The 23792-nt window shown below is 38.3% G+C and overlaps 3 protein-coding genes across 9 annotated transcripts; all 3 read left to right on the plus strand.

The window, feature by feature from the left end:
- The first annotated feature begins 1195 nt into the window (after positions 1-1195).
- LOC131334885 (uncharacterized) lies at positions 1196-2578 on the plus strand. Its single transcript, XM_058370190.1, has 2 exons — positions 1196-1674; positions 1756-2578. Exon 2 carries the CDS (start codon positions 1762-1764, stop codon positions 2449-2451), a length of 690 nt encoding a protein of 229 aa, XP_058226173.1. The 5' UTR covers positions 1196-1674; positions 1756-1761; the 3' UTR covers positions 2452-2578.
- A 4185-nt stretch (positions 2579-6763) lies between these two features.
- Positions 6764-11425, plus strand: LOC131334886 (acetylajmalan esterase-like). Of its 3 annotated transcripts, none has more exons than XM_058370191.1 (5): positions 6764-7154; positions 8462-8674; positions 8816-8964; positions 9382-9655; positions 10884-11425. In XM_058370191.1, the coding sequence occupies exons 1-5, from the start codon at positions 6884-6886 to the stop codon at positions 11099-11101; spliced, it is 1125 nt and encodes a 374-aa protein (XP_058226174.1). In that variant the 5' UTR covers positions 6764-6883; the 3' UTR covers positions 11102-11425. The 3 variants fall into 3 exon arrangements, with proteins under 3 accessions (XP_058226174.1, XP_058226175.1, XP_058226176.1); XM_058370192.1 differs by having other exon boundaries at positions 8816-8958; XM_058370193.1 differs by having other exon boundaries at positions 8513-8674.
- A 3050-nt stretch (positions 11426-14475) lies between these two features.
- LOC131334887 (F-box protein At4g09920-like) lies at positions 14476-21923 on the plus strand. 5 transcript variants are annotated; one of them, XM_058370194.1, is made up of 4 exons: positions 14476-14817; positions 15697-16615; positions 16740-16883; positions 21311-21923. In XM_058370194.1, the coding sequence occupies exons 2-4, from the start codon at positions 15704-15706 to the stop codon at positions 21626-21628; spliced, it is 1374 nt and encodes a 457-aa protein (XP_058226177.1). In that variant the 5' UTR covers positions 14476-14817; positions 15697-15703; the 3' UTR covers positions 21629-21923. The 5 variants fall into 5 exon arrangements, with proteins under 5 accessions (XP_058226177.1, XP_058226179.1, XP_058226180.1 ...); XM_058370196.1 differs by having other exon boundaries at positions 14696-14817; positions 15671-16615; XM_058370197.1 differs by having other exon boundaries at positions 14700-14817; positions 15639-16615.
- Positions 21924-23792: the final 1869 nt, after the last annotated feature.

Here is a 23792-nt window from a genome sequence, read left to right on the forward strand (position 1 = left end):
ATTACTACTATGAAATTGTTCGTGACCCTTGAACTAAAATATTCCCAATTATCTCCTATTGGAAGTCTCCATTTATCTCCTGGTGGTTTCTTTCAGTTTCTTGTTGAATGTGGTATTTTTTCTTTTTCTTTTTTTTGGCCTTCTCTATGATTCAAGTTTTCCTTGTATTTAGGGTTGGCCGCCTCGATGTACACTTTGGCAATTTTCAATAAAATTTTGTTGCCGATCAAAAAAAAAATCCTATTAATTAGGATTCTAAGAATTTGTAGGGGTCATTTTTCAAAATTTATCTTTTTTATTTGGATTCTAGGATTTTGTGGGGGTCATTTTTCATTTTAAAATTATATATTTTTAAATATTTCCTATTTGGCAATCGATTATTTCCTGCTAATTTTGTAGAAGAGATCATTATTTAGAAATAGGGAAATGATAGGGGCAGTTACACCTCAACCACACTCTTTTCACATATATGTGATAAGGGATTGGCAAACTCATCCAATGATTTTTGGGATTGTTTGGTAATTTGGTTGCAAAGGAAACAGATTTGAAGAGATTAAAAAAAATCTTTTCTAACAAATCTGTTTTGAATTTGAAACATTGCCTGAACTCTGAAATTAAAAAAGTATTCAAATAGTAAAGGATAGCAAGCAACAGATGGTTCTTTTTTTTTCTAAGCAAAAAAACTATATTAATCTTTGAAAAGATTACAAAAATTAAACAGATCACGGGCATACTAGCGAAAAAACACCACCCGAGAACCAAAATCCATAGAAGGAAAGATTCCAGCCGAAAACACCACAAAATGAGCCCAAACACCCGGAACAAACCAACAACCAAAACCTCCAAAGCAACAGATGGTTACTCTCTCGCTCAAGAAATTCACTGCCTGACAGAGGCCAAAGGGCTTGTAGCCCAATGGTATTTCACGGTCCTTCTTTGTGGGCCTTCAAGACCTGTCGTGGATATTTATGGTTTAGGGCTGCTATGAATAGCCTTTAAATTCTGTGGACTAACTTACTAATTCTCTTCTCCGCTGTATAATGATTAGAGAGCGAATACTCCTAATTAAGCAAATGTTACTTTGGTTGATAAAAAAAAAAGTCGTAGATATATGACCCGACCATAAATTACATATCATTTTTACCTTTCTTCGGCGAAATTATTATTATTTCCATTTTTTACGTTTCTCTAATTAATACTCCATTCTATTTTCCCTCATTGCGTGCATAGCACGGGTAAGTAATTTCCACATCTTCCTAAGTCAAATATTTCTTTCCAAAAAGATAGGAGAGCAATTAATAATGGCTTTGACCAAATATATTTTATCATATAATGTGGCATAATCGTCATCGTTCATTGAATGGGTCTCATTTACGTAGAGCTAATATCAAGCGTTGTAGACTGTGCCACATCAGATGGTAAATGATGAAGATCAAAGTGTGATAATAAACATACTAATCTGGATTCAGAAGACCTGGTCAAATCACCCAATCGAAAATTTATTAAACCCCTTGCATAAATAGGGAGGGTTTCGATGTTCCCTTGGTCGAGTTTTTATAAAAATCATTGTTGCCGATTAAAAAAAGTATGTAAATAGGGAGGGTTTTGTTGTAAACACGATTGCGACCCTCCGTTCTTGGTTTTGATCTATCATTCGTGGTTTTTCTTATTAAGGTATGGATGAATTGAATTCCCTTCAATTTTTTTTCCCTTTCCATGATTTTTTGATGGTTTGATTTAATGTATCGATTGTAGAATGGAATGGAAGTTTTTCAAAGAGCAATTACGATGAAATTAAGCCACGATGGCTTGTACCTCGTCGCAAAGGACGACCAAGAATCCGTGTGTCTAGAGCGCGAAGGCTCGTCGAAGAATGCGATTTGGGCTGTCGAATTCGTTAACGGAAAGGAAAATAAGAATTACGTGCGCTTCAAAAGTTGTTATGATAGGTACCTCACGGCGTCGAACGTGTTGCTTCGCCAAGGGTCGAGCGAGAGGAAAGTGCTTCAAACCCTCCAACAAGATGAACCGTGCATTGATTGGGAGCCGATACGAGACGACTTCATCTCGTGGCGGTTCCAAACGCCGTTCGGTAGCTTTTTGCGGCGGAATTGGGGGTTACCGCCGTTGTGGAACCCTGTGACTCATGACATTCCTCGTCGAATGCGCATTCACAAGGTCTTGTGGGACGTTGAGGTGTTGGAGGCGATGCCGAAATCACTGTTCTCATATCCGTTGCCTTTGCCATTGCTGCTGAACGTGAACGGTGATTCATCGTCGCCTTTGCCATTGCCGTCGAACGTGAACGGTGACTCATCGGCGTCGTCGGACGTGAATGTTCCAGCGGATAGTTCACCACCGACCGTTGCACCTTCCAAATTTGGAAAGGATGAACAACAGGTTGCATGGCCTTTGCCTCGTCCTCCAATAAGTTTGATCGGACATAAATAGATAATATGGCGTAATGAAGATTCATGCATGTGTGCATATGGAAAGGGATTTGTACATGATGGTCAAGAACTTGTTCTATACGTAAATCACACAAAGACACTTTCATTGATATATCCACAAAACAAGATCGAAATTGTATTACATAAATATATAAAATTTATGGTTGTTTGGTGTGTTTTTTTTTTTTTTTTTTTTACTTTTACTTTTGTGTTTTTTCCCCCTCCCGTTAAGGTTTCTCGGCACCAAATTTGTTTTTTTTTTTTTTTGTGTGGTTTACCTTGCTCTTATTCTATTCTCTATTTCTTGATCAATCCAATTAATTTCTCTATTGCTTGTAAATTAGAATATCGCAACCACTTATATCACGAAATTGCTCGCGCGCAAATGGTCCAAAAAAAGTTCCATAACAAAAATCCAAGGTTGTTAATTTAATTAGGCGGCTCCACAAAATTGCTTAGGTGGTCAATTGAACACCCTAATTAATCGTTAATTAAACTAAAACCCTTGACTCGGTGAATCTACAAAGTATGTACACTATGCCACACATCAGTAGGCAGGCCGCATACACACCATACTTTAGAGAGCATGGGATATCAATATTTGTTGATGCCGTTTAATCCTTATATATTTCCATTAGTCTTTGTAGCAATTTTAAAAATTAATAAAATTTCTTTTTCGTGGTTCAAAAAAATCCTTGCCCTATTTCTTGATTGGATTTGCCTAATTAATTACATAAAAATGTGTTTCTATTAGGTTAATATTATTCACTTTCCATGAAGGCAAGGTAAATCTTGGTTTATATTACAGATACTTTTGGTGTATGTTACGCTTCTTTTTTTTTTTTTTTTTATAGTTTTGCAGGAGTGTAAATTGAAGGGAAAACTTCACTTATACCTCATGTGGTTTGCGCCATGTGTGAATAAACTTATTCACATTCACTTTCTTGCATCTACACCCCCGTGCTTGGTGGATTTGTGCAAACGCACCCAATTTACGAAAATAATGCAAAATCCACTAACGGAAAATTTGTAAAGTCTTCTTCTTCTTTAAATATAACCAATCCATTTCTTGCACCAAAACTTGGATCCAAACCGTTCGTAGTTCTTTTTCCTTTATTCTATTTTATTTATTTTTTCTCAAGGGCTAGCAAAATTAGATTTTTGTGGTATTTCATAAGCACACAATTGACACATATATAGAAGCTCCAATATCTATATTGTTAATTCTTAATTGCATGAAATTGACTATGATTATTATATTTTTGGTCATTTACATTGAATTACTAATTTTGAAGGAAAAGATGATCAATCTACTAAGTCGGTGTTTACGAAAAGTTATTTTTGCTGATTTTGATATTCTAGCTTTTCAAAATCAGTTAGGAACTTTTAGGAGTGTTTATCAAAGCTTCTAGATAACAGATTCTTGGATTCTACAAATTTTTAAAACCTAAAAAAGGAATGAAAATTTGAAAGTCCCAAAGCTAGATTTGGGTAGCTTCTGGCGCTTTTTGGATAAGATTTCAGGTTTTATAAAAGCTGATATTTATTTTTTTGTAGTAAGCAATATCAGCTTTTACTGTAACTTAATCATAATATCACAGCTATGGTAAACATGTTTATTTACTTCTATTAAAATCTAAAATTTATAATCTGCAGCAGAATCTGAAATTATAATCTAAAATCTGAATCCACTGCTATCGCAAATATGCTCTTAGAGTGATTCTATATTAACCCCAAAAAAACTCTATATCCCCCAGTTTTGTTTCCAACACCCGTTTAAGTTTATTCACTATTCCTAAAATGTCCCATCTTCAACCTTACCCTAATCCTAATTTTGGTACATGATCAATTATATTTCGTGTTTACTCAGCCAATGAATAAGTTTCAAGAATCTACCTCTCACTTATTTCAGCAGTTGAAATATAAAATGCGTACAAGTCATGGCAGTATGGCACGTCAAGTAATTTCAAGTGGTGGGTGGAACAATGTTGGGGCCCGGGGAGGCTCCAGCCCCTGGCCCGACCCTGAGTTTTATAACTTTTATTTTTTACACACTTGAATTTAAATATTATAGATAATTAGTCATGTATAAGTACTTATAATTTTAATTATTTTGGTTTGATTTGATAAAAAAATCGGTTATTTTACATTCTCATTTCTTTCATAAGTAAAAAATAAACATGTGACTGTTGAAGTACACTAAAGAAAAAAGGCAACATAATTTGTAAGGAGTATATTTTAGCTGCATTAGGTTAGAATCATTTCAATATATTGAAAAATAAAACTTTATGATGTGTATACATTTCGTTAAAAAAATACTATATGTCTATTAAGCCAACCCCCCAGATTAAAGTTTTGGCTCCACCACCAAGTTTACACTAAGACTCCGTTTGTTTGGGCGTAAAGTATTTTTTTATTTTTGATAGATCAGAACATTATTTTATCAGGTAAAATATTTTATTTTATATGGTGGAAAATATTTTCCGCTTAAAAAAATCATACGTCAATTTTGAAACTTTACACGTTATAATTATTGTACCTTTTACTGCCCTAAGGGTTTTCCTGACATGTGCTTGACATGTTCTCTCTCTTAATTTCTCTCTCCATCAGATAGTGGAGGAACTATAGAATCAAAAACAACATACTACCATCTACCATGTCGGTAGTGAATATATTAATTTCAGCTCAAACAATGGAGACGAAATGTCAAACTTTTTTTTTTTTTTGTTATAATCAGATATTCGGGCCAATTTATATGCAAGTCAATTAATTGTGAGAGATCGTAAATCTATCATCCACCAGCGCGGGCCTCACCCTAAAGTTGAATGTTAAACCAATATAAAAAATTTATCAAGCAAGAATTTTGAGTATATTGAATGAAGTAGAGAGTTGCATGTCATGCATGAATCATACTTGACCCATAGTCCTATAGGTTAAAATTCACGTCGATCGGTGACCTCAAGAGAAATATTTGGGCCCGAGCAGTTTATCCGGATCATTCAAAAGTATGTTGGACAGTTCATATTTGAAATCCTTTTTTTTCTCTCACCCTACCACTCTCTCTTTTTTTTCTCTCCAAATCTGAGCAGTCCAAAACCGAAATGGACGGCCCGGATGTGCTGAACGGACACTACGTGGTACCCACCTAACACTAAAAAATTTCTCGTGATCTCACAGTCTCACTATATATATGTACTCATGTCTATTCTAATATATAAAGGGAGAACATCACTTTGATGTCTATCTCTTTGAAGTCCTGTCATGTATTTTCGCTTTCCCTAAATGCCCTAAAAAAAATCACAAATCAAAAAAGTTAATTGTGGAGAATAACAACCGGGCTAGACTGGAAAACTACCCTCACCAAAACTTCCTACCCCACGTTCCCCCAAAAAAAAATTAAAAATCGTTATAATGAAAATCACAAATTGTCATAATTTACGGCATACTCTGTGTACCATAACTTTGTCCAAAAAACTAAAAGAAGACTGCAACAATTCAAAGACCCAATTCAAGATCTATCGCCATCATCCTCTTTTCTGTTCCACAGACAGGTATGTATGCCTTGCACTGGTACGACGTTTTTGGTATACATATTTTTCTGTGTATAGGAGTATATATCTGCATTGTTATTGGTTTCTTTTCTTTATGTGTATAGCCTTTTGAGTACAGTTTCAACATAGGTTTAGACCCCTCACTGTTAAAAAAGAAGGTTAACAGCTTGATCATATACTAATTGGATTAACAATAAATTAACAAGAAGAAATGTGATAGTTTTAATGAAAGGTTCTTAAGGAATTGTTTATTCTCCCTTTCTTTGTTTAACAGTAAGTACTGCATTAGGAAGAATACTTGATACTCTGGAGTGAAAAAAATTTGATCATTTGGTTGTTTGTTACAGGTTTAAAAAAAAAAAAAGAAGAGACCAAAAACTGAAGACGGAAGTTTACATAGTTGTAGTGAAAATTGGTAACCTTGCTATTCGATTGATAAATAGGTTTTTTCCTATATTATTTTTCGACTTGCACATGCTCATCACGTTAGTAATTTACTATATGCATGTTGACTTCATATGGGTTTGTGCGCATTGGATTCCGTTTGTGGATACCAAATTCTGGCCACTTTAATTTTATTTGGTCTTTGCGCACTTGGAGCTAAGGGTGTGACCCGACATCTTTATAACAAGAGGCCGGGACACACGCGATCCGCGTGCAAGCCGAATTTTGTCAAAATTTGTAAAAATTCGATCAACAATAAACATGAAGAAATTTTATTAAAATCTGACTTGCACATGCATCTCGTGTGCCCCGTCCTCTAGTATATATAATGCCAATGCCGGCCCAAAGCAATAAGGAATAAGCAAATATCACTACATAATTAAAGTTGCTCTAAACTGACCATATTCTTTGTTGTTTCTCTCTTTTCCTGGAGCAACAATGGCTACACCTCCACCAATTCTCTCTCTCCTGCTGGTACTAATTTCTTCCATTCTGTTTCTTCTCCGTCTGTCCAGTGGTCAATCACTCAAGAGCTGCGGCTTTGATCGGATTTATCAACTCGGGGACTCTCTATCCGATACGGGAAACTTGATACGGGAAGTTCCAATTGGAATCGCCACGCCATATGCTTCACTTCCCTATGGTGAAACTTTCTTCAAGAGAGCCACCGGTCGCTGCTCCAATGGTTTGCTCATGATTGACTATTTTGGTAGGAACCCCGAATTGCTAATTGGCTTGTCGTTGATCTTATAATCCTACTAGTATCTTACCTTCTTTTATTTCTTTCGCTAGAATGTACGGAGGTCCCGTAGACCCACGTTGTTGGGAGACACTAGAACAAAAATGTAGTTTTTTTTTTTTTTTTTTGCTACGGTGATATACATCAGCGGGGGTTAGTGGGGGTGTTAAAGTTAGCACGGGGAGACCAGAAGCTATCCATAGCCCTGGTCTCCTAAAGGGCCTACCCTCTGTGGGGCTCAAACCCAAGACCTTCCACAAATGGGAGACAATGACTGACCAATTACACTAATTGGCGGTTTTTCAAGAAATGCCACGCGTACATTGTACGCTTTTTTATGGCACATGTAAAAAATGTCATCTAAGATGTGATCATTACAAAGGATGTATATATGTTACGTACGATTGAAAGAGTTATCGGTGTTTCAAGAAACGATGGTATATATAAGCCTTCATAGGTTTTTAAAAAAAAACACGACACTAGCCGGCATTGGAGAGCTAGAAGCGCCACTCCAACTTTTTGCGGCGTTTGTCGGCTCTTCCACGTTGTTTTTTAAATGCGGAAAACATTCAATTTTCTTGTAGTGGAAGAGAGACAGGCTCTTCCACGTTGTTTTTTAAACACGAAAAACATTCAATTTTCTTGTAGTGGAAGAGAGACAAGTACGACACATGGTGGGACCACCATCGGTTGTGCACATACACAGAGAAAAATAAGTAATACAAATCAAAGGGTGAGCTCCTATGTATGTCACCAATAATGATACATACACAACTCTTTATCACAACCAGCCACAATTGCTAACTCAAGAATAAGGAAAATAAATAATGCCAACTTTTTTCTTAGGTGTTATTGATATATCACTATACTACTTCAATTTGAGATATAAATTTAACGAAGATATACAAGAAGACAGAATGGTGAAGGAAATAATCTTTATTTTTTTCCATAGTTTTTCTTTATCATGTTTGTTTTACTTTTTTTGTATTTTTTTTTATCGGCAAATGAAATTGAAATTTGCCGATAAAAAAAAATACAAAAGAAGGGTCAGAATTTAGGTCTCGTTAAGATATTTGTTTCTTTTTTCAACCCACGTTCATGTTCTTGTCTTTACGGTAGCTGTTAGGTTTCGACTTGTCCGTTACTATTTTTACATATCAAAAGAACCTAAATCGAATATTGCAGGTGTCTATGATTTATTTCGTACCATAGAAACATCTTGTGCTTTGGTCTATCGTACTGTGTATTTATCGTTTAAATTGTGTTACGTTCCATAGCAATTTCTGCGGGGCTACCTTTTCTCAACCCTTACAAGAATATTGGCTCAGATTTTGGACATGGAGTTAACTTCGCAGTCGCTGGCGCTACTGCACTACCGGTAGAATTTCTGGCCAGCAAGCTTATTTTTCCACTGCTAACCGAGAGCTCGCTACGCGTGCAACTCGATTGGATGTCCGGGCATTTCAATTCTATTTGCTCTACCGAAAGAGGTAACTGCCGGCGTCAAATCGACGCTATTTTATGAGTGAATTTGTTTCTCCACCTCCCATCAATTTGAACTGCACGCTAATCGCAACATAATACTATATATAAGCAATGTTTCTGTTTTACATGATGTTTGTGTATGATAGATTGCGGGGAGAAGCTAAAGAAATCTCTATTCATTGTTGGAGAGATAGGCGGAAACGATTTCAATTATGCACTAGTGGAAGGAAAAAACATTGAGGAAGTCAAGAGCCTTGTGCCAGATGCCGTCAAAGCTATAACAGATGCTGTTAGAGTACGGGCGTTTTCTAGATTTTCTTCTCGTATTTTTCCTTTTTCATGTGCTTCGAAACAAAAAGATTGACGCTTTGTTTGGTTCCCATCTCAGAAATATTCTCTCCAAAAATTTTGACTGTTTCATCATCCGTTTTTTTTTTTTTGGCTTTTAGTAATTTTTTTATTAAATTTTCTACTTTTTGGATGTATATAGTATATATCTATTCAAAAAGTCAAAAAAATAGTTAAAATATTAAAAAATTGATTAAAGACGAAAATAAACGCAAACCTATATAGCATTTTATATCTAAAAAATGTACCCGTATTTCAAAACTGATAACCAAACAAAAGGCGTTTTCCTCACTCCCAGATGGTTTCATTTGATGCAATTTTATCAGGTAGAACTGTGATTTTAATTCCCTTACATGGGTTGCAGAGAGCCATCAGTTATGGAGCTGATAGAGTGATAGTCGCCGGAAATTGGCCGTTCGGTTGTTTTCCGATCTATCTTACTGTATTCCAGACCGGCAACCCTACGGCTTACGATAAAAATCAATGCCTGAAACAACTAAATGACCTCTCGATGTATTTCAACGACCAGTTACGAAACGCTATTCACGAGTTGAAGAAAGAGTTCCCTGATGCATCCATCGCTTATGGAGATTACTACAACGCATTCCTACAGCTTTTGAATAATGCTTCAGCTCTTGGTAAGTCTCTACCCAGCTACTAGCGATGATATCTTTTTTTTAACAGAAAAAAAAAATCTTCAAAAATAAATTACAAAGATTAAAGAAATCCAAAACACGAGACATTACAATTTACAATGGAACATGAGGAGCCCACAAAAGAGGCTCCCCAACACACCGGCAACCACATACCATTGGGACTCAAAGGGAAAAAACACCAAAACTGCGAATGGCAAGAAGCCAGCCAAGACTCCAAAAAAAGCCCAAAAAGAAACACCTCTCCAAAACAATGTGGAGAGTGCCAAAGGCACATCTATTGGTTTTCCATTATGTAATTACACTAATGTTTTGGTAATTATGTCTAAGTATCATATTTTGGATAAACTTCATTAACACCCTCAGAAGTTTTTTTTAATGATAAATATATACCCCCTCACATGTGAGAAATAACAATACATGAACCTGTTGTGGTTTCTATGTGCATTTTTTTGACACTCACAATTGACAATTCTCTTTCCAAGCACGTGACAGAATAAGCCAAAATTGACTTATATCTAAAATTCACCCTTTTCTAATAATAAAAAGGAATAAAAATCTATCAACTCTTACTTATTTTGAATCAAAATCTTTTTTAATCCATTAGAGGAGTTGTTTTGATCAAAAAGGCCGGGTAAAATTTATGAATAGTTATTTGTTTTCACTACTCGAAAGAACTTTTTTTTTTGTTCAGCTTGGACAAATTTATTATTTATGGGTAAAATATATTGAGATTTGAGAGCATTTTTTTTTTTTTTTGTCCATTCTATTATTAAAAAGGGTGGATGGGTCAATATAAGACATTTTCACATACCATCCATCATGTTTTCGGTTGAACCATTTTGGTTGGGTGTTGTTGAAATAAAAATTCAAAACATAGGAGGTTAATAATCATTTAACATACCGAGGGGTATCTGTCATTAAGAAAAACCCAAAGGGTGTCAGTGAACTTTTACGGTTTTACCCCCTTTTTTCTCAAAAACATGGCAGGCTCATTTTACCATCGTTAAGACCTTTCTCTACCTATTTTCCCTCATGAGCGTAAGCTTTACACGTGAACCATGTACTATCTTCCTTTTGTTCTTGCGCGGTTCTTCTATAGTTAATTTGTTCCCATTTTTAATTTTATTATTCTGTCATAACGAAGTTTTGTTTGTTTTGGCAGCCAATTTTATTTCTCTATTATTAATGGCGTACTCTTTGTTCGATACAGGATTCGATGTCACTTCGACACGAAAATCCTGTTGCGGGATTGGTGGCCCTTACGACTTTACTCTGACTTTGTTATGTGGATTCCCCGGGGTTCCTGTTTGTTCCCAGCCAAATCGTTACATACACTGGGATGGGATTCACTTGACACAGGAGGCATATAGACTAATGGCTGGATGGTTGGTTGATGACATTTTACCAAATCTCGGATGCAATGTTTAACATCTTAATAACTTGACAAATTGGGCCAAGTGGCTAAGTCTATGATATTTTCGTAATTCCGTTGCTAGATTTTCACTCTCAGTTTTTCTCTAAACGACGATGAGGATAGTGACTTTTGCACTCTTTCCTTATACAATCACTTTATTTTTTGTCTTCTTATGATGTGAATTTACGATGTTGTTCTTTCAAGCGTGAATTCACAACACAAGAAAACAAAAAATGAGTGTGGTTATTAAAAAAAACGTGAAAATCAATTACCAAAGATTGATCCGAAGAACCTGACAGTTGCTGGGTTTGGCAAGGGGTGCAGTATAGGGTCTCCGATTCCCACTTGTTCTTTATAAGTTTTTCTCTGTCTTTGTTAGTTTTTCTTGTTAAGTTTTTCTTCTGAAGACTTGTTCCTCTTAGCTTGTCAAGCTTTTTGACGTTTTGATTTTATTCAGATTTTTTTTTTCGTGTTTTTTAGTTTTGTGTCAAACTTTTATGGATTATTGTTCGTCTTGACAAGAAAAATCAGAAAACCCAAAAAAATTACTTTACCAAAATATCTTTTTAATATTCTACATAAAGCTAGGAAAATATCCAAGATAAAGCACCGGCTTTTGGGGTGTTATCTTGGACATTTCCAAAAATAAATGGGTAGAGTAAAAGTTTTTTGCTTTATCAATTCCTTTCGTCGAGACGTATTAATAATTCACAAAAAGTTCGGCGAAACTACCAAACGCGAACTTTCTTTGAATAAGTGCAAAAGGCTAAAAAGTCCCAAAAGCTCATTAGGAGAACAAGTTGGAGTCTTTGATCATCTTGAAAGTGTTAGTTTTGTACCTATGCTTCGAGAGATGTTTTAAGTGGCCTAGAAATTAAAATGTTTTGCTATGAATAAAATGAGTAGAGAGTGACATGAATCACATTAGCCTTTGCTTGTGAGAAGATTATCTTCTTGTTTTCTCTCAACATTCGCTAGATTTCGATAGGTGGTGAGTTTGATTAGCCCTTATTTTTTTGTTCGAGTTGTGATTATCTGTATCCCTTTGCGTCCTATATATATCTTGGGTGGTGAGCTTACCCCATTTTTTTTTTATCCATTTTACGAATTTATTGTTTTAGTTTGCCCTCCTAAAATCTGCCATTAGTTTGGTATCAGAGCACAACTATCCATCCTGTAGAGTTTTCTTTGTTATTTTGGGTATGTCGAAAATTATTGAGTTTTCATCCCATGGCATTTGAAGATAAAAATATGTGTGTGAATGAAAGACCGGAGAAAGATAACGCGTTGGAAGGAATTTTTTGGTAGGAAGATCCGACAATCTCACATGCCCTTAACTATATAGGGACCAAAAAGCTAGATAAGCCTCCTTTTTTATTATTTATTTACTTATGGGTATAAAGGAGGAGGGCAAATTTGGGATATCAATACTTATTTTTGCTGATCTCCGAAACTGAAGTTTGGTCAATTCACAATCAACTAACATGTAGATCTTTATTAAGTGGAAATAATAAGGAAGTGCAGTGATTTCAGAGAAGGTAAGCAATTTGATCCTAACGACCTGCAGTGTGATATCCGTGTAATTTCCAGAAAACTTGCCCCTCTTTTCTAGAGGAAAAAAATACGTGATAATTTGGGCCACCTTTTCACCATATTTTTGACACAATCTTTTTGATTGCTTCATCTTCCTTTTTTTTTTACCATTATATTTTCTTACGTCGTATTGGTATGCTCTAAGTCACATCATTTGTGCACGTGATGAGAGAGCCAGCGTGAAATCTATTCAAATCTACGATAGTGAGAATTTAGAGCTTGAACACAAGGTACATTTTCCGAGAAAAAATTTGCTCTGCAGTACTACTAATATAGCTCAAAATTTTTATAGCCACATACACATTGACCAACCCACCTCCAAGCACTCTCCTTGCCCTTCAATCGTGATGAGCCCGCGCACACTTAAGAGGGGTGTGGTTGGAGGTGTTTTTTTTTATAATTAAATGTCCGGGTCAATTTGTGCGTATGTCAATTAATTTCGAAATACTAAATATAACAACCGGGCATAACCTCCAGACCTCAATAGCCTCAAGGTTTGGAATGTTTAACCACTGTAAGAATGAAATCTGTAACCTGAAGGAACATTTATTATTTTCTCACAACCACCCGTCTAAGTTGACATTTGTGAAATTAATAATGGTTAATAAAGACTAGAAAGTCGTTTCCTCTCGGCAGAAAGGGTCATCATCGGGCTGGGCCGGGCCGGTTCCGCCCGCCAAGTCACTATCCAAGTTCGTCCACGGGTCGGGCTGATCGAACTTTTTCTTATTTTCGGGCCTGGCTACCTACCATAAATTGAAGTCAAGGCCCAGCCCACGGGCTAGCCCAATTGACGGGTTGGCGGGCTAAAAGCCGGGGCGGGCCATGGGCGGGCTTAAATTTCCCGTGGGCAGAAACTAAACCAAAGGGAAATTGACGGTCAAGGACGTGTTTTGATAATTAATACCCTCCAATGACATTTTCAGTATTAACAAATGTTCTCAGCATGTCCTTAACGAGTATTAATTATCAAAACACGTCATGGGCCGTCATTTTCCCAAGGAAAAAAGAAAGGGTTTTGTGGGATTTTGGGCTAATGGGCGGGTACCACGGGCGGGCTTGTGGGCGAGCTCACGGGTCGGGCCTACGAGTGGGCCGAGTAAAAATTCATAGGCCCAAGCCCACCCATTACAAACTACGAACTGGACTAGCCCGCTCGTTTCATGGGCTCGGGCCGGGTAAAAGCCCAAATGGGCCTCTTTGGGCGGGTCGCGGGCTTCGGGTTGGGACCCTGCGTCTCGGGAGTCTATTCTACAGCGCAAAACTCGTTCCCTCTCATCTCCTCTGTTCCCTATAGATAATTAGGGATGACAACGGGGCGGATTGGAGGCGGATATTGCAATATCCGAATCTGAATCTGAACCCTCCATCCGCCCTCCGAATCCGCCCCGAACTCCGAACGGATTATATTTTCGTCATCCATCCCCGCTCCGAACGGGAAACGGATATCCGATCGGATATATCCGAATCCGAATCTGAATTTGGAAAAAAAAAAAAACAGATTGGAACTCGATAAAAAAAAAACTCAAATTGAAAAAAAAAACAAATAAAACTAACATGAGGACGGAGTCTCGCTGCCGCGTTCCTGAGGGGAGATTGCCGCATCTTTTCGTTGACGAAGGGTTTTTTTTAGAGAGAGGGAGGGGGTTGGGGAGGAGAGAGAGAAGGGGGAGAAATCATGGGCGAGAAGGGTTGTGTGAAGTGAAGTCGATTGGATAAGAGACTGACTATTGACTATCCCTAAAAATAAGAGGTATTTATATAGTCAGATATTCGGAGGTGGATAGGATATCAGATTCGGGGCGGATCGGATATCGGATTCGGGGCGGATCGGATCGGAGGCAGACTTACCTCCGAATCCGATCCGATCTCCGAATTTTTTTTGAAAAATAAATCCGAATCCGTCCCGATATCCGAAAAATCTTCGAAAAATCCGATCCGTTCGAAACGGATAACGGATCGGATACGAATGGATCGGCCGAGATGGCCATCCCTGGAAAAGATAATCAATAATTCTATAGGTAATACCGTATTTCTATCTGTCGGCCCTAAGCCACAATTCGATCAGAATCAGAACTTCCACTCCACAGTCAGCAGCTCCGTCGACGATCGGCGACTCAGGTAACGATCAGAACAGGTACCCTCACTTTCCCTCTTTTCCGATTATAGTGCAAGTAAAAGCTTTTACGTAGTATGATTTGCAGGGGCGGCTCCAATGGCTTTCGAGGTATTCGAGCGAACCCGTTTCAAAAAATGCACTAAAATTTTACTTATAATAACTATATAGGTTTAATAGTGTCTGCAGAAGTCCAGAGTAAATGGAAACTCATTTACATGTGGAAAAGAAAGGAAAGGAAAGGGAAATTAAAAGATTATCTTCCCCTTGTTTGGTTTAGAAAGAAAGTGAGAAAAATTAAGAAAAGAAAATTTGTGCCCTGTATATTTTTCTCCCTTTCTTTCTTAGCCGTTTTCCTTTCCATATGCTCTAAACGGACCCTTAAATTTGTAAGAAAGTAAATCATATAACTCAATAAAACAAAGTAAACTAGGCCCGATAAGTTTCCAACCAAAACAAATAGTACATATTATACAGCAGCAAAAGTGTCTTTTTTCCTGCTCACTCTTAGAGAGTTCTCGATGTTCTCTTTCTTGTTTTTTTTTTTCTTTTAATCGAAATTGTTTGTGAACGATCCTGTTTTACCATTTTAGGGTACTCTTTGCTATTGGTAATTGTAAACTGATTTTCGTGCTCCACTTTTTACTGACGGCTAGTAACTTTATGAACAAAGTGGAGCGCCATCAGTAAAAAGTGGAGCACGAAAATCAAAATCCTTGGTAATTTCCTTAATTTTCTAACCTTTATGCTTTGCCCAGATATAAGGTGCCATTTTAGGGTTCCATTTTTTGGCACGATGGCCAAAATGAACTCTTTCTTGTACGTTTTTTTCACCGCTGCAGCCACCCCTGATGATTTGTAGTTTTTGATTTAGTGTTTCCTGCTCTTGATATGATGAAGGAGTAGGATGAAGAATTTCGTGGAGGAAGATCGAATCAGTCAGCTACCTAACGATATTCTGGTAAACATTCTGTCTCTGTTGAACTCCGTGGAAGCAGCAGGCACATGTGTCCTCTCTAAGAGATGGCAATATGTATGGACTCATGTTACAGCCCTCAACTTTTATTCCCCGAAGAAGCTTAGGGCCATTGAGAAGGCTTCCAAATGTGTGACCTATGTCAGAACCGATGAGTACATAGATATGGTGAATCGATTTATACAATTGCATCAGGGTTCCCATATAACTGAGTTCAAAGTCTTCTTCTTCATGACTGGCAGGGAATTTCGTTGCAACGTTGATGAGTGGTTCAGTGTTGCCATCCGCAAGTCCGTTCAAAGACTTGACCTTAACTTAGGTGGTTCTACTCTTCTAGGAAGAAGATGTGAAAGGAACACAGTTGGTTTTACCAGCGTAGTTCCTCTTCCAGACGAGTTTTATACTCTCAGCAATAAGGTTTATTCTCTCATCAAAAGCCCTTATGGTCTATCCTGCATACAGTCACTCACGGAACTCTCTTTGACATGCGTCAATGTAACTGGGGAGCTTGTTGAGCACTTCCTATCCAATTGTCCACTTCTCCTTCGGTTGCGTGTGTGCTTCTCACGGCATCTGGTCAATCTTAAGGTTGCCGGTCCTTCGCTTTGCTTGAAGTTCTTAGAGATATCCAGATGCCCTGGTTTAAATATTCTTGATATTTATGCCCCAAACCTTGCCTACTTGATCTGTCTTGGACTGAAGAGATCAACCCAAGTTATTGTTAGGCATGCTCCTTTGTTGGTTGATCTGGCTGTTGAACGTCATGGAAGGTTTTTGAATGCTCTTCCAGCAAGCTATTTCTCTCAGCTAGAGAGCCTGACGTTGAGCTTTGATTTTTGCAGGGTTAGTATGTACTCGTCTATTGCGGCTGATTTGCGAATTTGATTTTGACTAATGTATTGAAAAACGAGTTCTGTAAATTGACAAAATAGAGCCTATGTGGCTTATCTTGAGCTTCATCTTTCAGGACACATTTGCACCCCCACTTCTTCCGGAATTTACTAATCTGAAGAACTTGACATTTGCTGGGTTAGAAGACGAAGAACACAGTTTCCTTGATTGGACTTCCCTAATTGAGAGATCTCCCTTCTTGCGTACTTTTACATTACAGGTGAACGCCTTCTCTGTTTATCTTACTCGTGGCTTTCTTCGAAACCCATTTTGTGGTTTGTACAACTCTATTAGTGTTGGTTTATGTATGTGTAGAGGTTTTTTTTATTTGTAATGTTTTTAAGATGCCAAATTTACCATACATCGAGATGTTTGGATGCAAAAGTGAAACACTTGTGGCCAAACTCTATTGGTAGAAGCTTCCGCTTTGCAACTACACAAACACAGCTACTCTGAAGTTGATGTTTGAGGTTAAGTATGTACCCCACCTCTACCTTCGAGATTCATATTATAGAGTACCGTGATGTTGATGTTTGGGTCTCAATGTTTTTGTTACCATGTGTATATTCGTAAAATTCAAGTAGCGTACTTGGTCAAGTTTTAATGGATCCGTAACTATTCCTCGTTTAGTTGTGAATTTCTTGATTTTTCTTGTGGTAGTCCTTCTTTGGTTTCCATAGCTCAGCTCTGATTTTCATATAAAACCGGTTGGATCAGTTCTTTGGAAAATGTTCCATACTGATACATATACATTCTCACACACAATTACAAAATTTGCACATCTTTATTCAGCTAGCTGTGGATGGGGACTTAAACTTGGATGAAGTTGCACAAGACTTTTTTTTTTTTTCCAAACATTGGGAATTTGCATGTATGCTATTTCTTGGTGCAATATAGACACAGAAGGGAGACCCTTACTAGGTCATAGAGGATGACTTATTAGGTGAACCAAAAGAATGTAAGTGGTGATGCTTTGAGAAGAGGTGGAGTTGATTTTATTTGATCTGGAAAGTTTTGTTTATGTTTATTTTCAGCCTAGGGTACTTGTTAAGAAGAATTTGAAGTGGTGGTGCTCAAGGAAGAAATGAAGTGGAGACAGAAACAAACTTAGAGATCAACTGAAAAGGAGAGAATACTACTAAATGACTTACTGTCAAGATGGTTAGTTGTTAGGGTGGTTAATGTTAACATATGGAAAGTGAGTGTCTAGAGGATTTACCAGAACTACGAGGGATTTCTGCATTTTTTGTTGGGATTGGGAGATAAAAATACCCTTGTTTTCCTTGGTTTGCCAAGAGGCAAATATTTAGCCCAACAGCATGAAATGATTTAAAAATCGCGACTAGGCGATTGCCTAGGCGTGAGGCGACCCTATATCGTCTCAGAGGTGTGAGGCGAGGCGAGGTTGCCTGAGGCGAACGACTAGTCGTGGCTCATATCAACTAGTCGCGAGGCGCCTTAAAAGCTCAACTAGGCATCGAAACCGTACACCCAGCCTTCGTTGACCCTTGTAGGCGCCTGTATAGCCTTTGCCGGTGTCTGAAACCCTTCGAAACCTAACACCCATCCACCGCCAACCACTTTCAACCCTTGAAACCTCACACCCAGTCACCGTCGACCCTCGTCGGCACTTGCACAGCCCTCGTTGGCATTCGAAACCCTTTGAAACTTAACACCCATCCACCGCCGACCTTTTTCCACCCTCGCCGTCCACCGGAAAATGATTTCCGACCACTGACGAACTTCAGTTGTGCTCAAACTTGTCTGGGTCCTTCCGATTTCACTCAAAATCAACTGGGTCCAGATCCAAAACCAGTTTGAAGCAGGTTTCAAGTGAGATTGAGGGCTGGGTGGTTGCGATTTAGGGTCAGAGAGTCAAAAATAAGTAGATCTGATGAAAACTAACAATTTTTACCTCATTCAAAGTTTTAAAAATTATATTTTGACCCCATAAAAATTATATTTTGCAATATGGTGTTGTGAATATGATGTTATATTTTTACGGGCGTTGTCGCCTCACCTTCGCCTCGCACTTTTCAATCACCCGACTCACTACTGAGGTGTGGCTGTGTGCACTTAGGTGCAAGGAGAACGGAGTTCAGAAGTTCAACTCAACTCCTCTTCCAAGGTTCTAAATGCTAATCTAAGCATTCTAACAGTACTTACTTTCGCCGATCTAAAAAATTCAATGCGGGGACATCTTTATTCAAAGCTTTTTTCCTATAATCTAGTTTAATTTGTTGGCAGAGTATCCATGAATGGGTTATGTGGGAGGGGTACATTGGGTGGGCATGTAACTTTAAGTAATAAACGCACAAAGTGACTGTCCTTAGACTCGACCTCACAGCCTCAAGGTTAGTATGCTAAGTCTTGGTAAATTCAGTTTGCCCCCCTGCACTTTACATCAAATCCCACTTTGCGCCTTCCACTTGAATTGGGATAGTCAAAAGACTCAAAACCAAATAACTAACGGAAGTTGTCGACTTGTCATTCAAGGTCATTGGAGGGAAAAAACACATTGATTCCCTTGCCAAAATCACGTGGTTGCCCTCCCATTGAGGTTATGTATATGAAGTTATATATCAAATATTCAAACACAGCCGTACACAAAATATCCAAAAAGCAAATTAATTCCAAAAGCAAAAGATGCATAGTTGCATAGAGGAAAGCATCCAAAAACCAAACTAAAAACAGTAGCTGTAATTCAAGCACATCTTAAGTTCACAAACTCAGAAGTAGGTGCAATTAGAGTACCATGGAGTCACAAACTAAACAAAAAGGTAGCAGTAGGGTTCTTCGAATGAAACTAAAGGAGTTCCCTGGGAGCTTGTGTTGCCTTTAGGGTGCTTAGACCGTGCTGCCTTTTCCAGTACAGGTCTTCGTATAACTTATTCTGATCTCCAAGTAAATGTAGCAGGCCTCAAAGAAGTTGAAATTGAAGCTGGTGCAGATAATTGTTGAAGTTGCTCCTGCAATCACTGGTGCTGATAATTTTTCCTATGCTGTTCTGATGGCCTTGGTAGTAAAGTCCATGCTGGTGGTGCTTTCCTTCTAGCAGTGTTTGCTGTTGGTGATGTTTCCCTATCTATCTTTGTCCTTGTTGAACCAGCCACAGTAGCCTGTGATGAACTTAACCTTAGTGACGCATTCCCACCTCAGCTGCAAGAATCCATGCATTCTGCGTTCTAACACGAGCTGCAATATACATAATTGAACAAATAAGAAAACCAAACTCACCTTTTTCTTTGTGTAAACCAATTTCTTCCACCTTGGTTTGTTCTTTTGGTGATCCACATTGGGCAGGTTCTTGCACCACCTGTAGTTATGTCCCCATGTGCCACAATTTCCACAGCTTAGTGACGCCTTCTGCTTTTTAACCTTGTCTCCTTTTGATAGGTTCGTCTGATTCTGTTCTTCCTTTTTAGGCCTTCATGTCTTGACATGAAAATGTGGAGGCAATGGCGGCTGCAACCCAGTTCCGGTCGGTCCACATAGTATGGCCGTTTAAAGGTTGTCTGATCTTGTCCTAAATTGGTTGATGTGCAATAGATTCCAATACATTTTGTATATTGAAATCCTCAAGGACCAACTCAATGAACCATAACGAATTTGTTTCAGCCTCTTCTACTGTATATGGAAGTGGAATCATTTGATTGCTGGCATCCATTCCAATTGCAGTTAAAATCTTACCAGTCAAACTTTCTTTCTGATGGCACCGATGAAACTGAGAAATAGCCTACACCCTGCCCAAAACCCTCTCTTGCAAGCCCCAAGTCAGATATATCGTCTTTCAAAGATAGGCTGCACATTTGGAGGTTGAGGAGGCATAACTTTCATGATGATTGCAATCCCAGTGTTGGTTTGTCTTGGCTTTGCACGATAGTCCCAAAGTCTAGCATATTGTTCACTGGTTGTAACCTCTATGAGGCTAAATGACTAAATGCCTTTCTTTTGGCCCTTTATAGCTGGTTCCTAGATGCCTCCACTTTCCACTATAGTCCTCCTGGACTTACTTGGACGATTCAGTTGACCAATTAGGATTTAACCAAACGCTATTCAAATATAGGCCTTGGGTGTTTGGAGTGGCCATTTTCAACCAAGCTGTCTTTCGAAATGGGGCTTTGACGAGAATTGATCCATGGCTCTCTTTTTTTTTGACAAGTGATCCATTACTCTCTTACTTCACTGGTGGGAAAAAATGTTAAACTTCAAAAGTAGGGCTCTCTATTTGACCTTAGCTGACTCGGAATACTTGTGTTTGTTTCAATATACAGATAATGATTTTGCAGTTCAATGTTGTGGTAGTGGGGCCAAAGTTCAACATCAGTGTGAAAGTATAGGTTTAGGGGTATAGAAGTCATTTATGAGTGTTTGTCACGTGGGTTGCATGGAGTAAAGTTTGTCCTCTTGATGACGTATTGATTGAATGGGGGTAATTTGTCTTCCGATGTACGTACTTTAAGTTTCCTGTATGTTTGTAGCCTGGTAACTGGTTTTATGCTATGTTGTGCTTAATTCTTTAAACGTACTAGTAGCAAATGAACTTGGCAAATTGACATACTAGATCACTTGTTTTTTAAGGAAGTTTTATACATGCATATTGACATAGTAACATTTGCAGTTTCTTTCTTGACATTCTTTCTACAGTTATTGTCACCTAAAGGGATACGGAGACAAATTCAGAACAGGCCTAGTGAACCTGAGGCGGTGACATTGCAAATTCAGAGCAGGCATACCGAACGTCGTCTTAAGTGCCTTGAGGTTGTGACATTTGTTGGCAATATCGATTTCGAGCTTTTAGTCTACTTTTGCCAGCATGCTGTGCCACTCAAGACCATTATTGTTGACTGTCGCCCTCCAAGCTTAGAGCAATGGCAAGAGTTCGAAGAAAATGAGAGTTCGATGGAATTGAGAAACCTGAAAGGACAACTACCTCCTCAAGTCAAGTTAGTTATATGCCCGTGATCTCGTACCCACCCAGTAGCATATTCTAATCAAGATCCACACAACAACTCTGGAGTCATTGATTAATTATTGTACTTGTTAACTTGTACTGTTTATTTGTGTGTTCATGTTTATAAGATACATGAAGTGTTTGGGGCTTTAACGTAATCAGTAAATTGTTCTTTTTCAGTTGGTTGTTTTAAACCTTTAAGCGGTCTGTTGCTTGTAGAGAAGTACAAACAAATGAACTTCCCTTTCCAGTTTGTAACAATGGATAAAGGTTGATAAGAAGTGACATGCGTTTTCCGTACTGAAACGGTGTGTTTTTTTAGTCAGAAAAATCTGCCCGCAGGCTGATGGTTTGTCGAGGTAATTTTTAGTTGCAGTTCTCTTGGTGGTTTGCTTTTGGGTATATGGGAGTTGGAAAATGGATTTGGGATGCTTTGTTCTTTGGGTAATCTGGCTGTAGACTTGAGAGCTTTTGTGGCTGATTTTGTTCTTTTTGATTCTCTGGCTCGTCTCTTTTCTATTGGGTATTCTTTTTACGAGACGGTAGGATCAAGGATGTAAGGGGTTTGTTGGTAGCGGTTACAACGGAAGCTGAGTGCCTCTTCCATGAGGACTCGAACCGACCACTAGGTGTGGGGTTCATTTTCTGTTACGTATTTTTTGTTCAGGTTTGGTTCATTTTTAGTGTGCTGTCGGCACCTTGCCATAACGCATTGTAGTTTTTTTTCCCATGTACTGTTGAGGGGTACTGGGGCACCCCGTGACGGTGCCCCAGGACCACCCATATCAATTTTCCCTGTGGTTGAATTACAAGGAAGAGAAGAAGCAGTACTATGAAAATATGGCAGCCCCCCTATGCTTCAGAGGTGAAACATTTTGCTATGTCAAACAATTTTGGTTAACATTTTGCTACTTCTGGATAAACTTATTCTAAAATTTTAAAATGTCCCACATTTTAATGTTCTGTTGCATTTCTCAACCAAATTAATCAAACCACAACGAACTTTGAATTCAAAATATTGTTCCTTCTATACCTAAACAGCTAAAACACAAGCTAAAGTAGTACATACGGCTATACAGAGCATTTGCTCTGACTTCAAGTAGAGCCCTCACAAGTGGATTGTAGGTTTATAGTCCCCCAGAATTAGTCGAGATGCACATAAGCTGACCAGGACTGCAGTGGGTTAACAGGTCATCCATGAGCCATGCAGATATGTGCTTGTATGCCTCTTGGGTCAAATGAACTCCATCCCAAGTGATGAGTTCGCTGGGATTCTGTCAGACTGGAACATCTGAAAATCCACAAATTCCAGTGAGACTAAAATTACAATCCGCTCGATTCCTTGCTTTTTGCATAGTTGATGAGTCAAGTTCTGCATTGAAACAGAGTAGGAAACAGTGGCGGTGAAATTGGAGGAGGTCGAACTATTAAAAAGAAATTGGTTTGGTGATTTTTCAAGACTAAATCAAGTCATTGAAGTTTTTAGTTTGTTAGATACGGCTTAGTGATAAATTTGGTTGAATTATTCGTTTAAAATCACTTTTTTGTTCTTTAAGCAATGTAGAAGCCTTTGGCAACAAAGGTGAACTTCATGGACTCTCTTCAAAAGGTAAGAAATTTTTTTATCTTGTAAAGAGAGAATAAAGAGAACTTATTGAAAGAGAATTGTTTATGGAGAGTGCTACGGAAACCGACGAGGCACACCGACGAGGCACACCGACGGCCGCGCAGGGCCCACTCCGGCCACCGGATGGTTGATCTGAGCTGGTCAAAAATTCTAAAAAAAAAAAAAAACAAGTAGGCCCACGCAAGAATCAACGGCATCCGATAATTATTAAGAGAAATATCCAAATATGTGCAATTTTGATCCTCCCCAAATTTTATAACAACGTCCTTAATATCTATGGCATGTCTAGTGTGTTCCTAACGGATTCTAACTTTGTCCAACTAGAAAAAACATGATAACTAACTAGGACACTTAGGTATGTCCAACACGTGTTCTGACAATGTCCGAACATGTCTAGAGCGTGTGTTCAGAGCATGCCCAACTCGTGTTCAGAGCGCGCCCAACACACATTAGACACAGAATCATGAGGCTGCCAGACATTTCCGTGCTTGTCGGCAACAAAGTGAAATATACGGAATGCTGTGAGTCCCAATCTCATATAATTCGTG

Source organism: Rhododendron vialii, chromosome 7a, assembly GCF_030253575.1.
Source record: "Rhododendron vialii isolate Sample 1 chromosome 7a, ASM3025357v1".
NCBI lineage: Eukaryota > Viridiplantae > Streptophyta > Magnoliopsida > Ericales > Ericaceae > Rhododendron > Rhododendron vialii.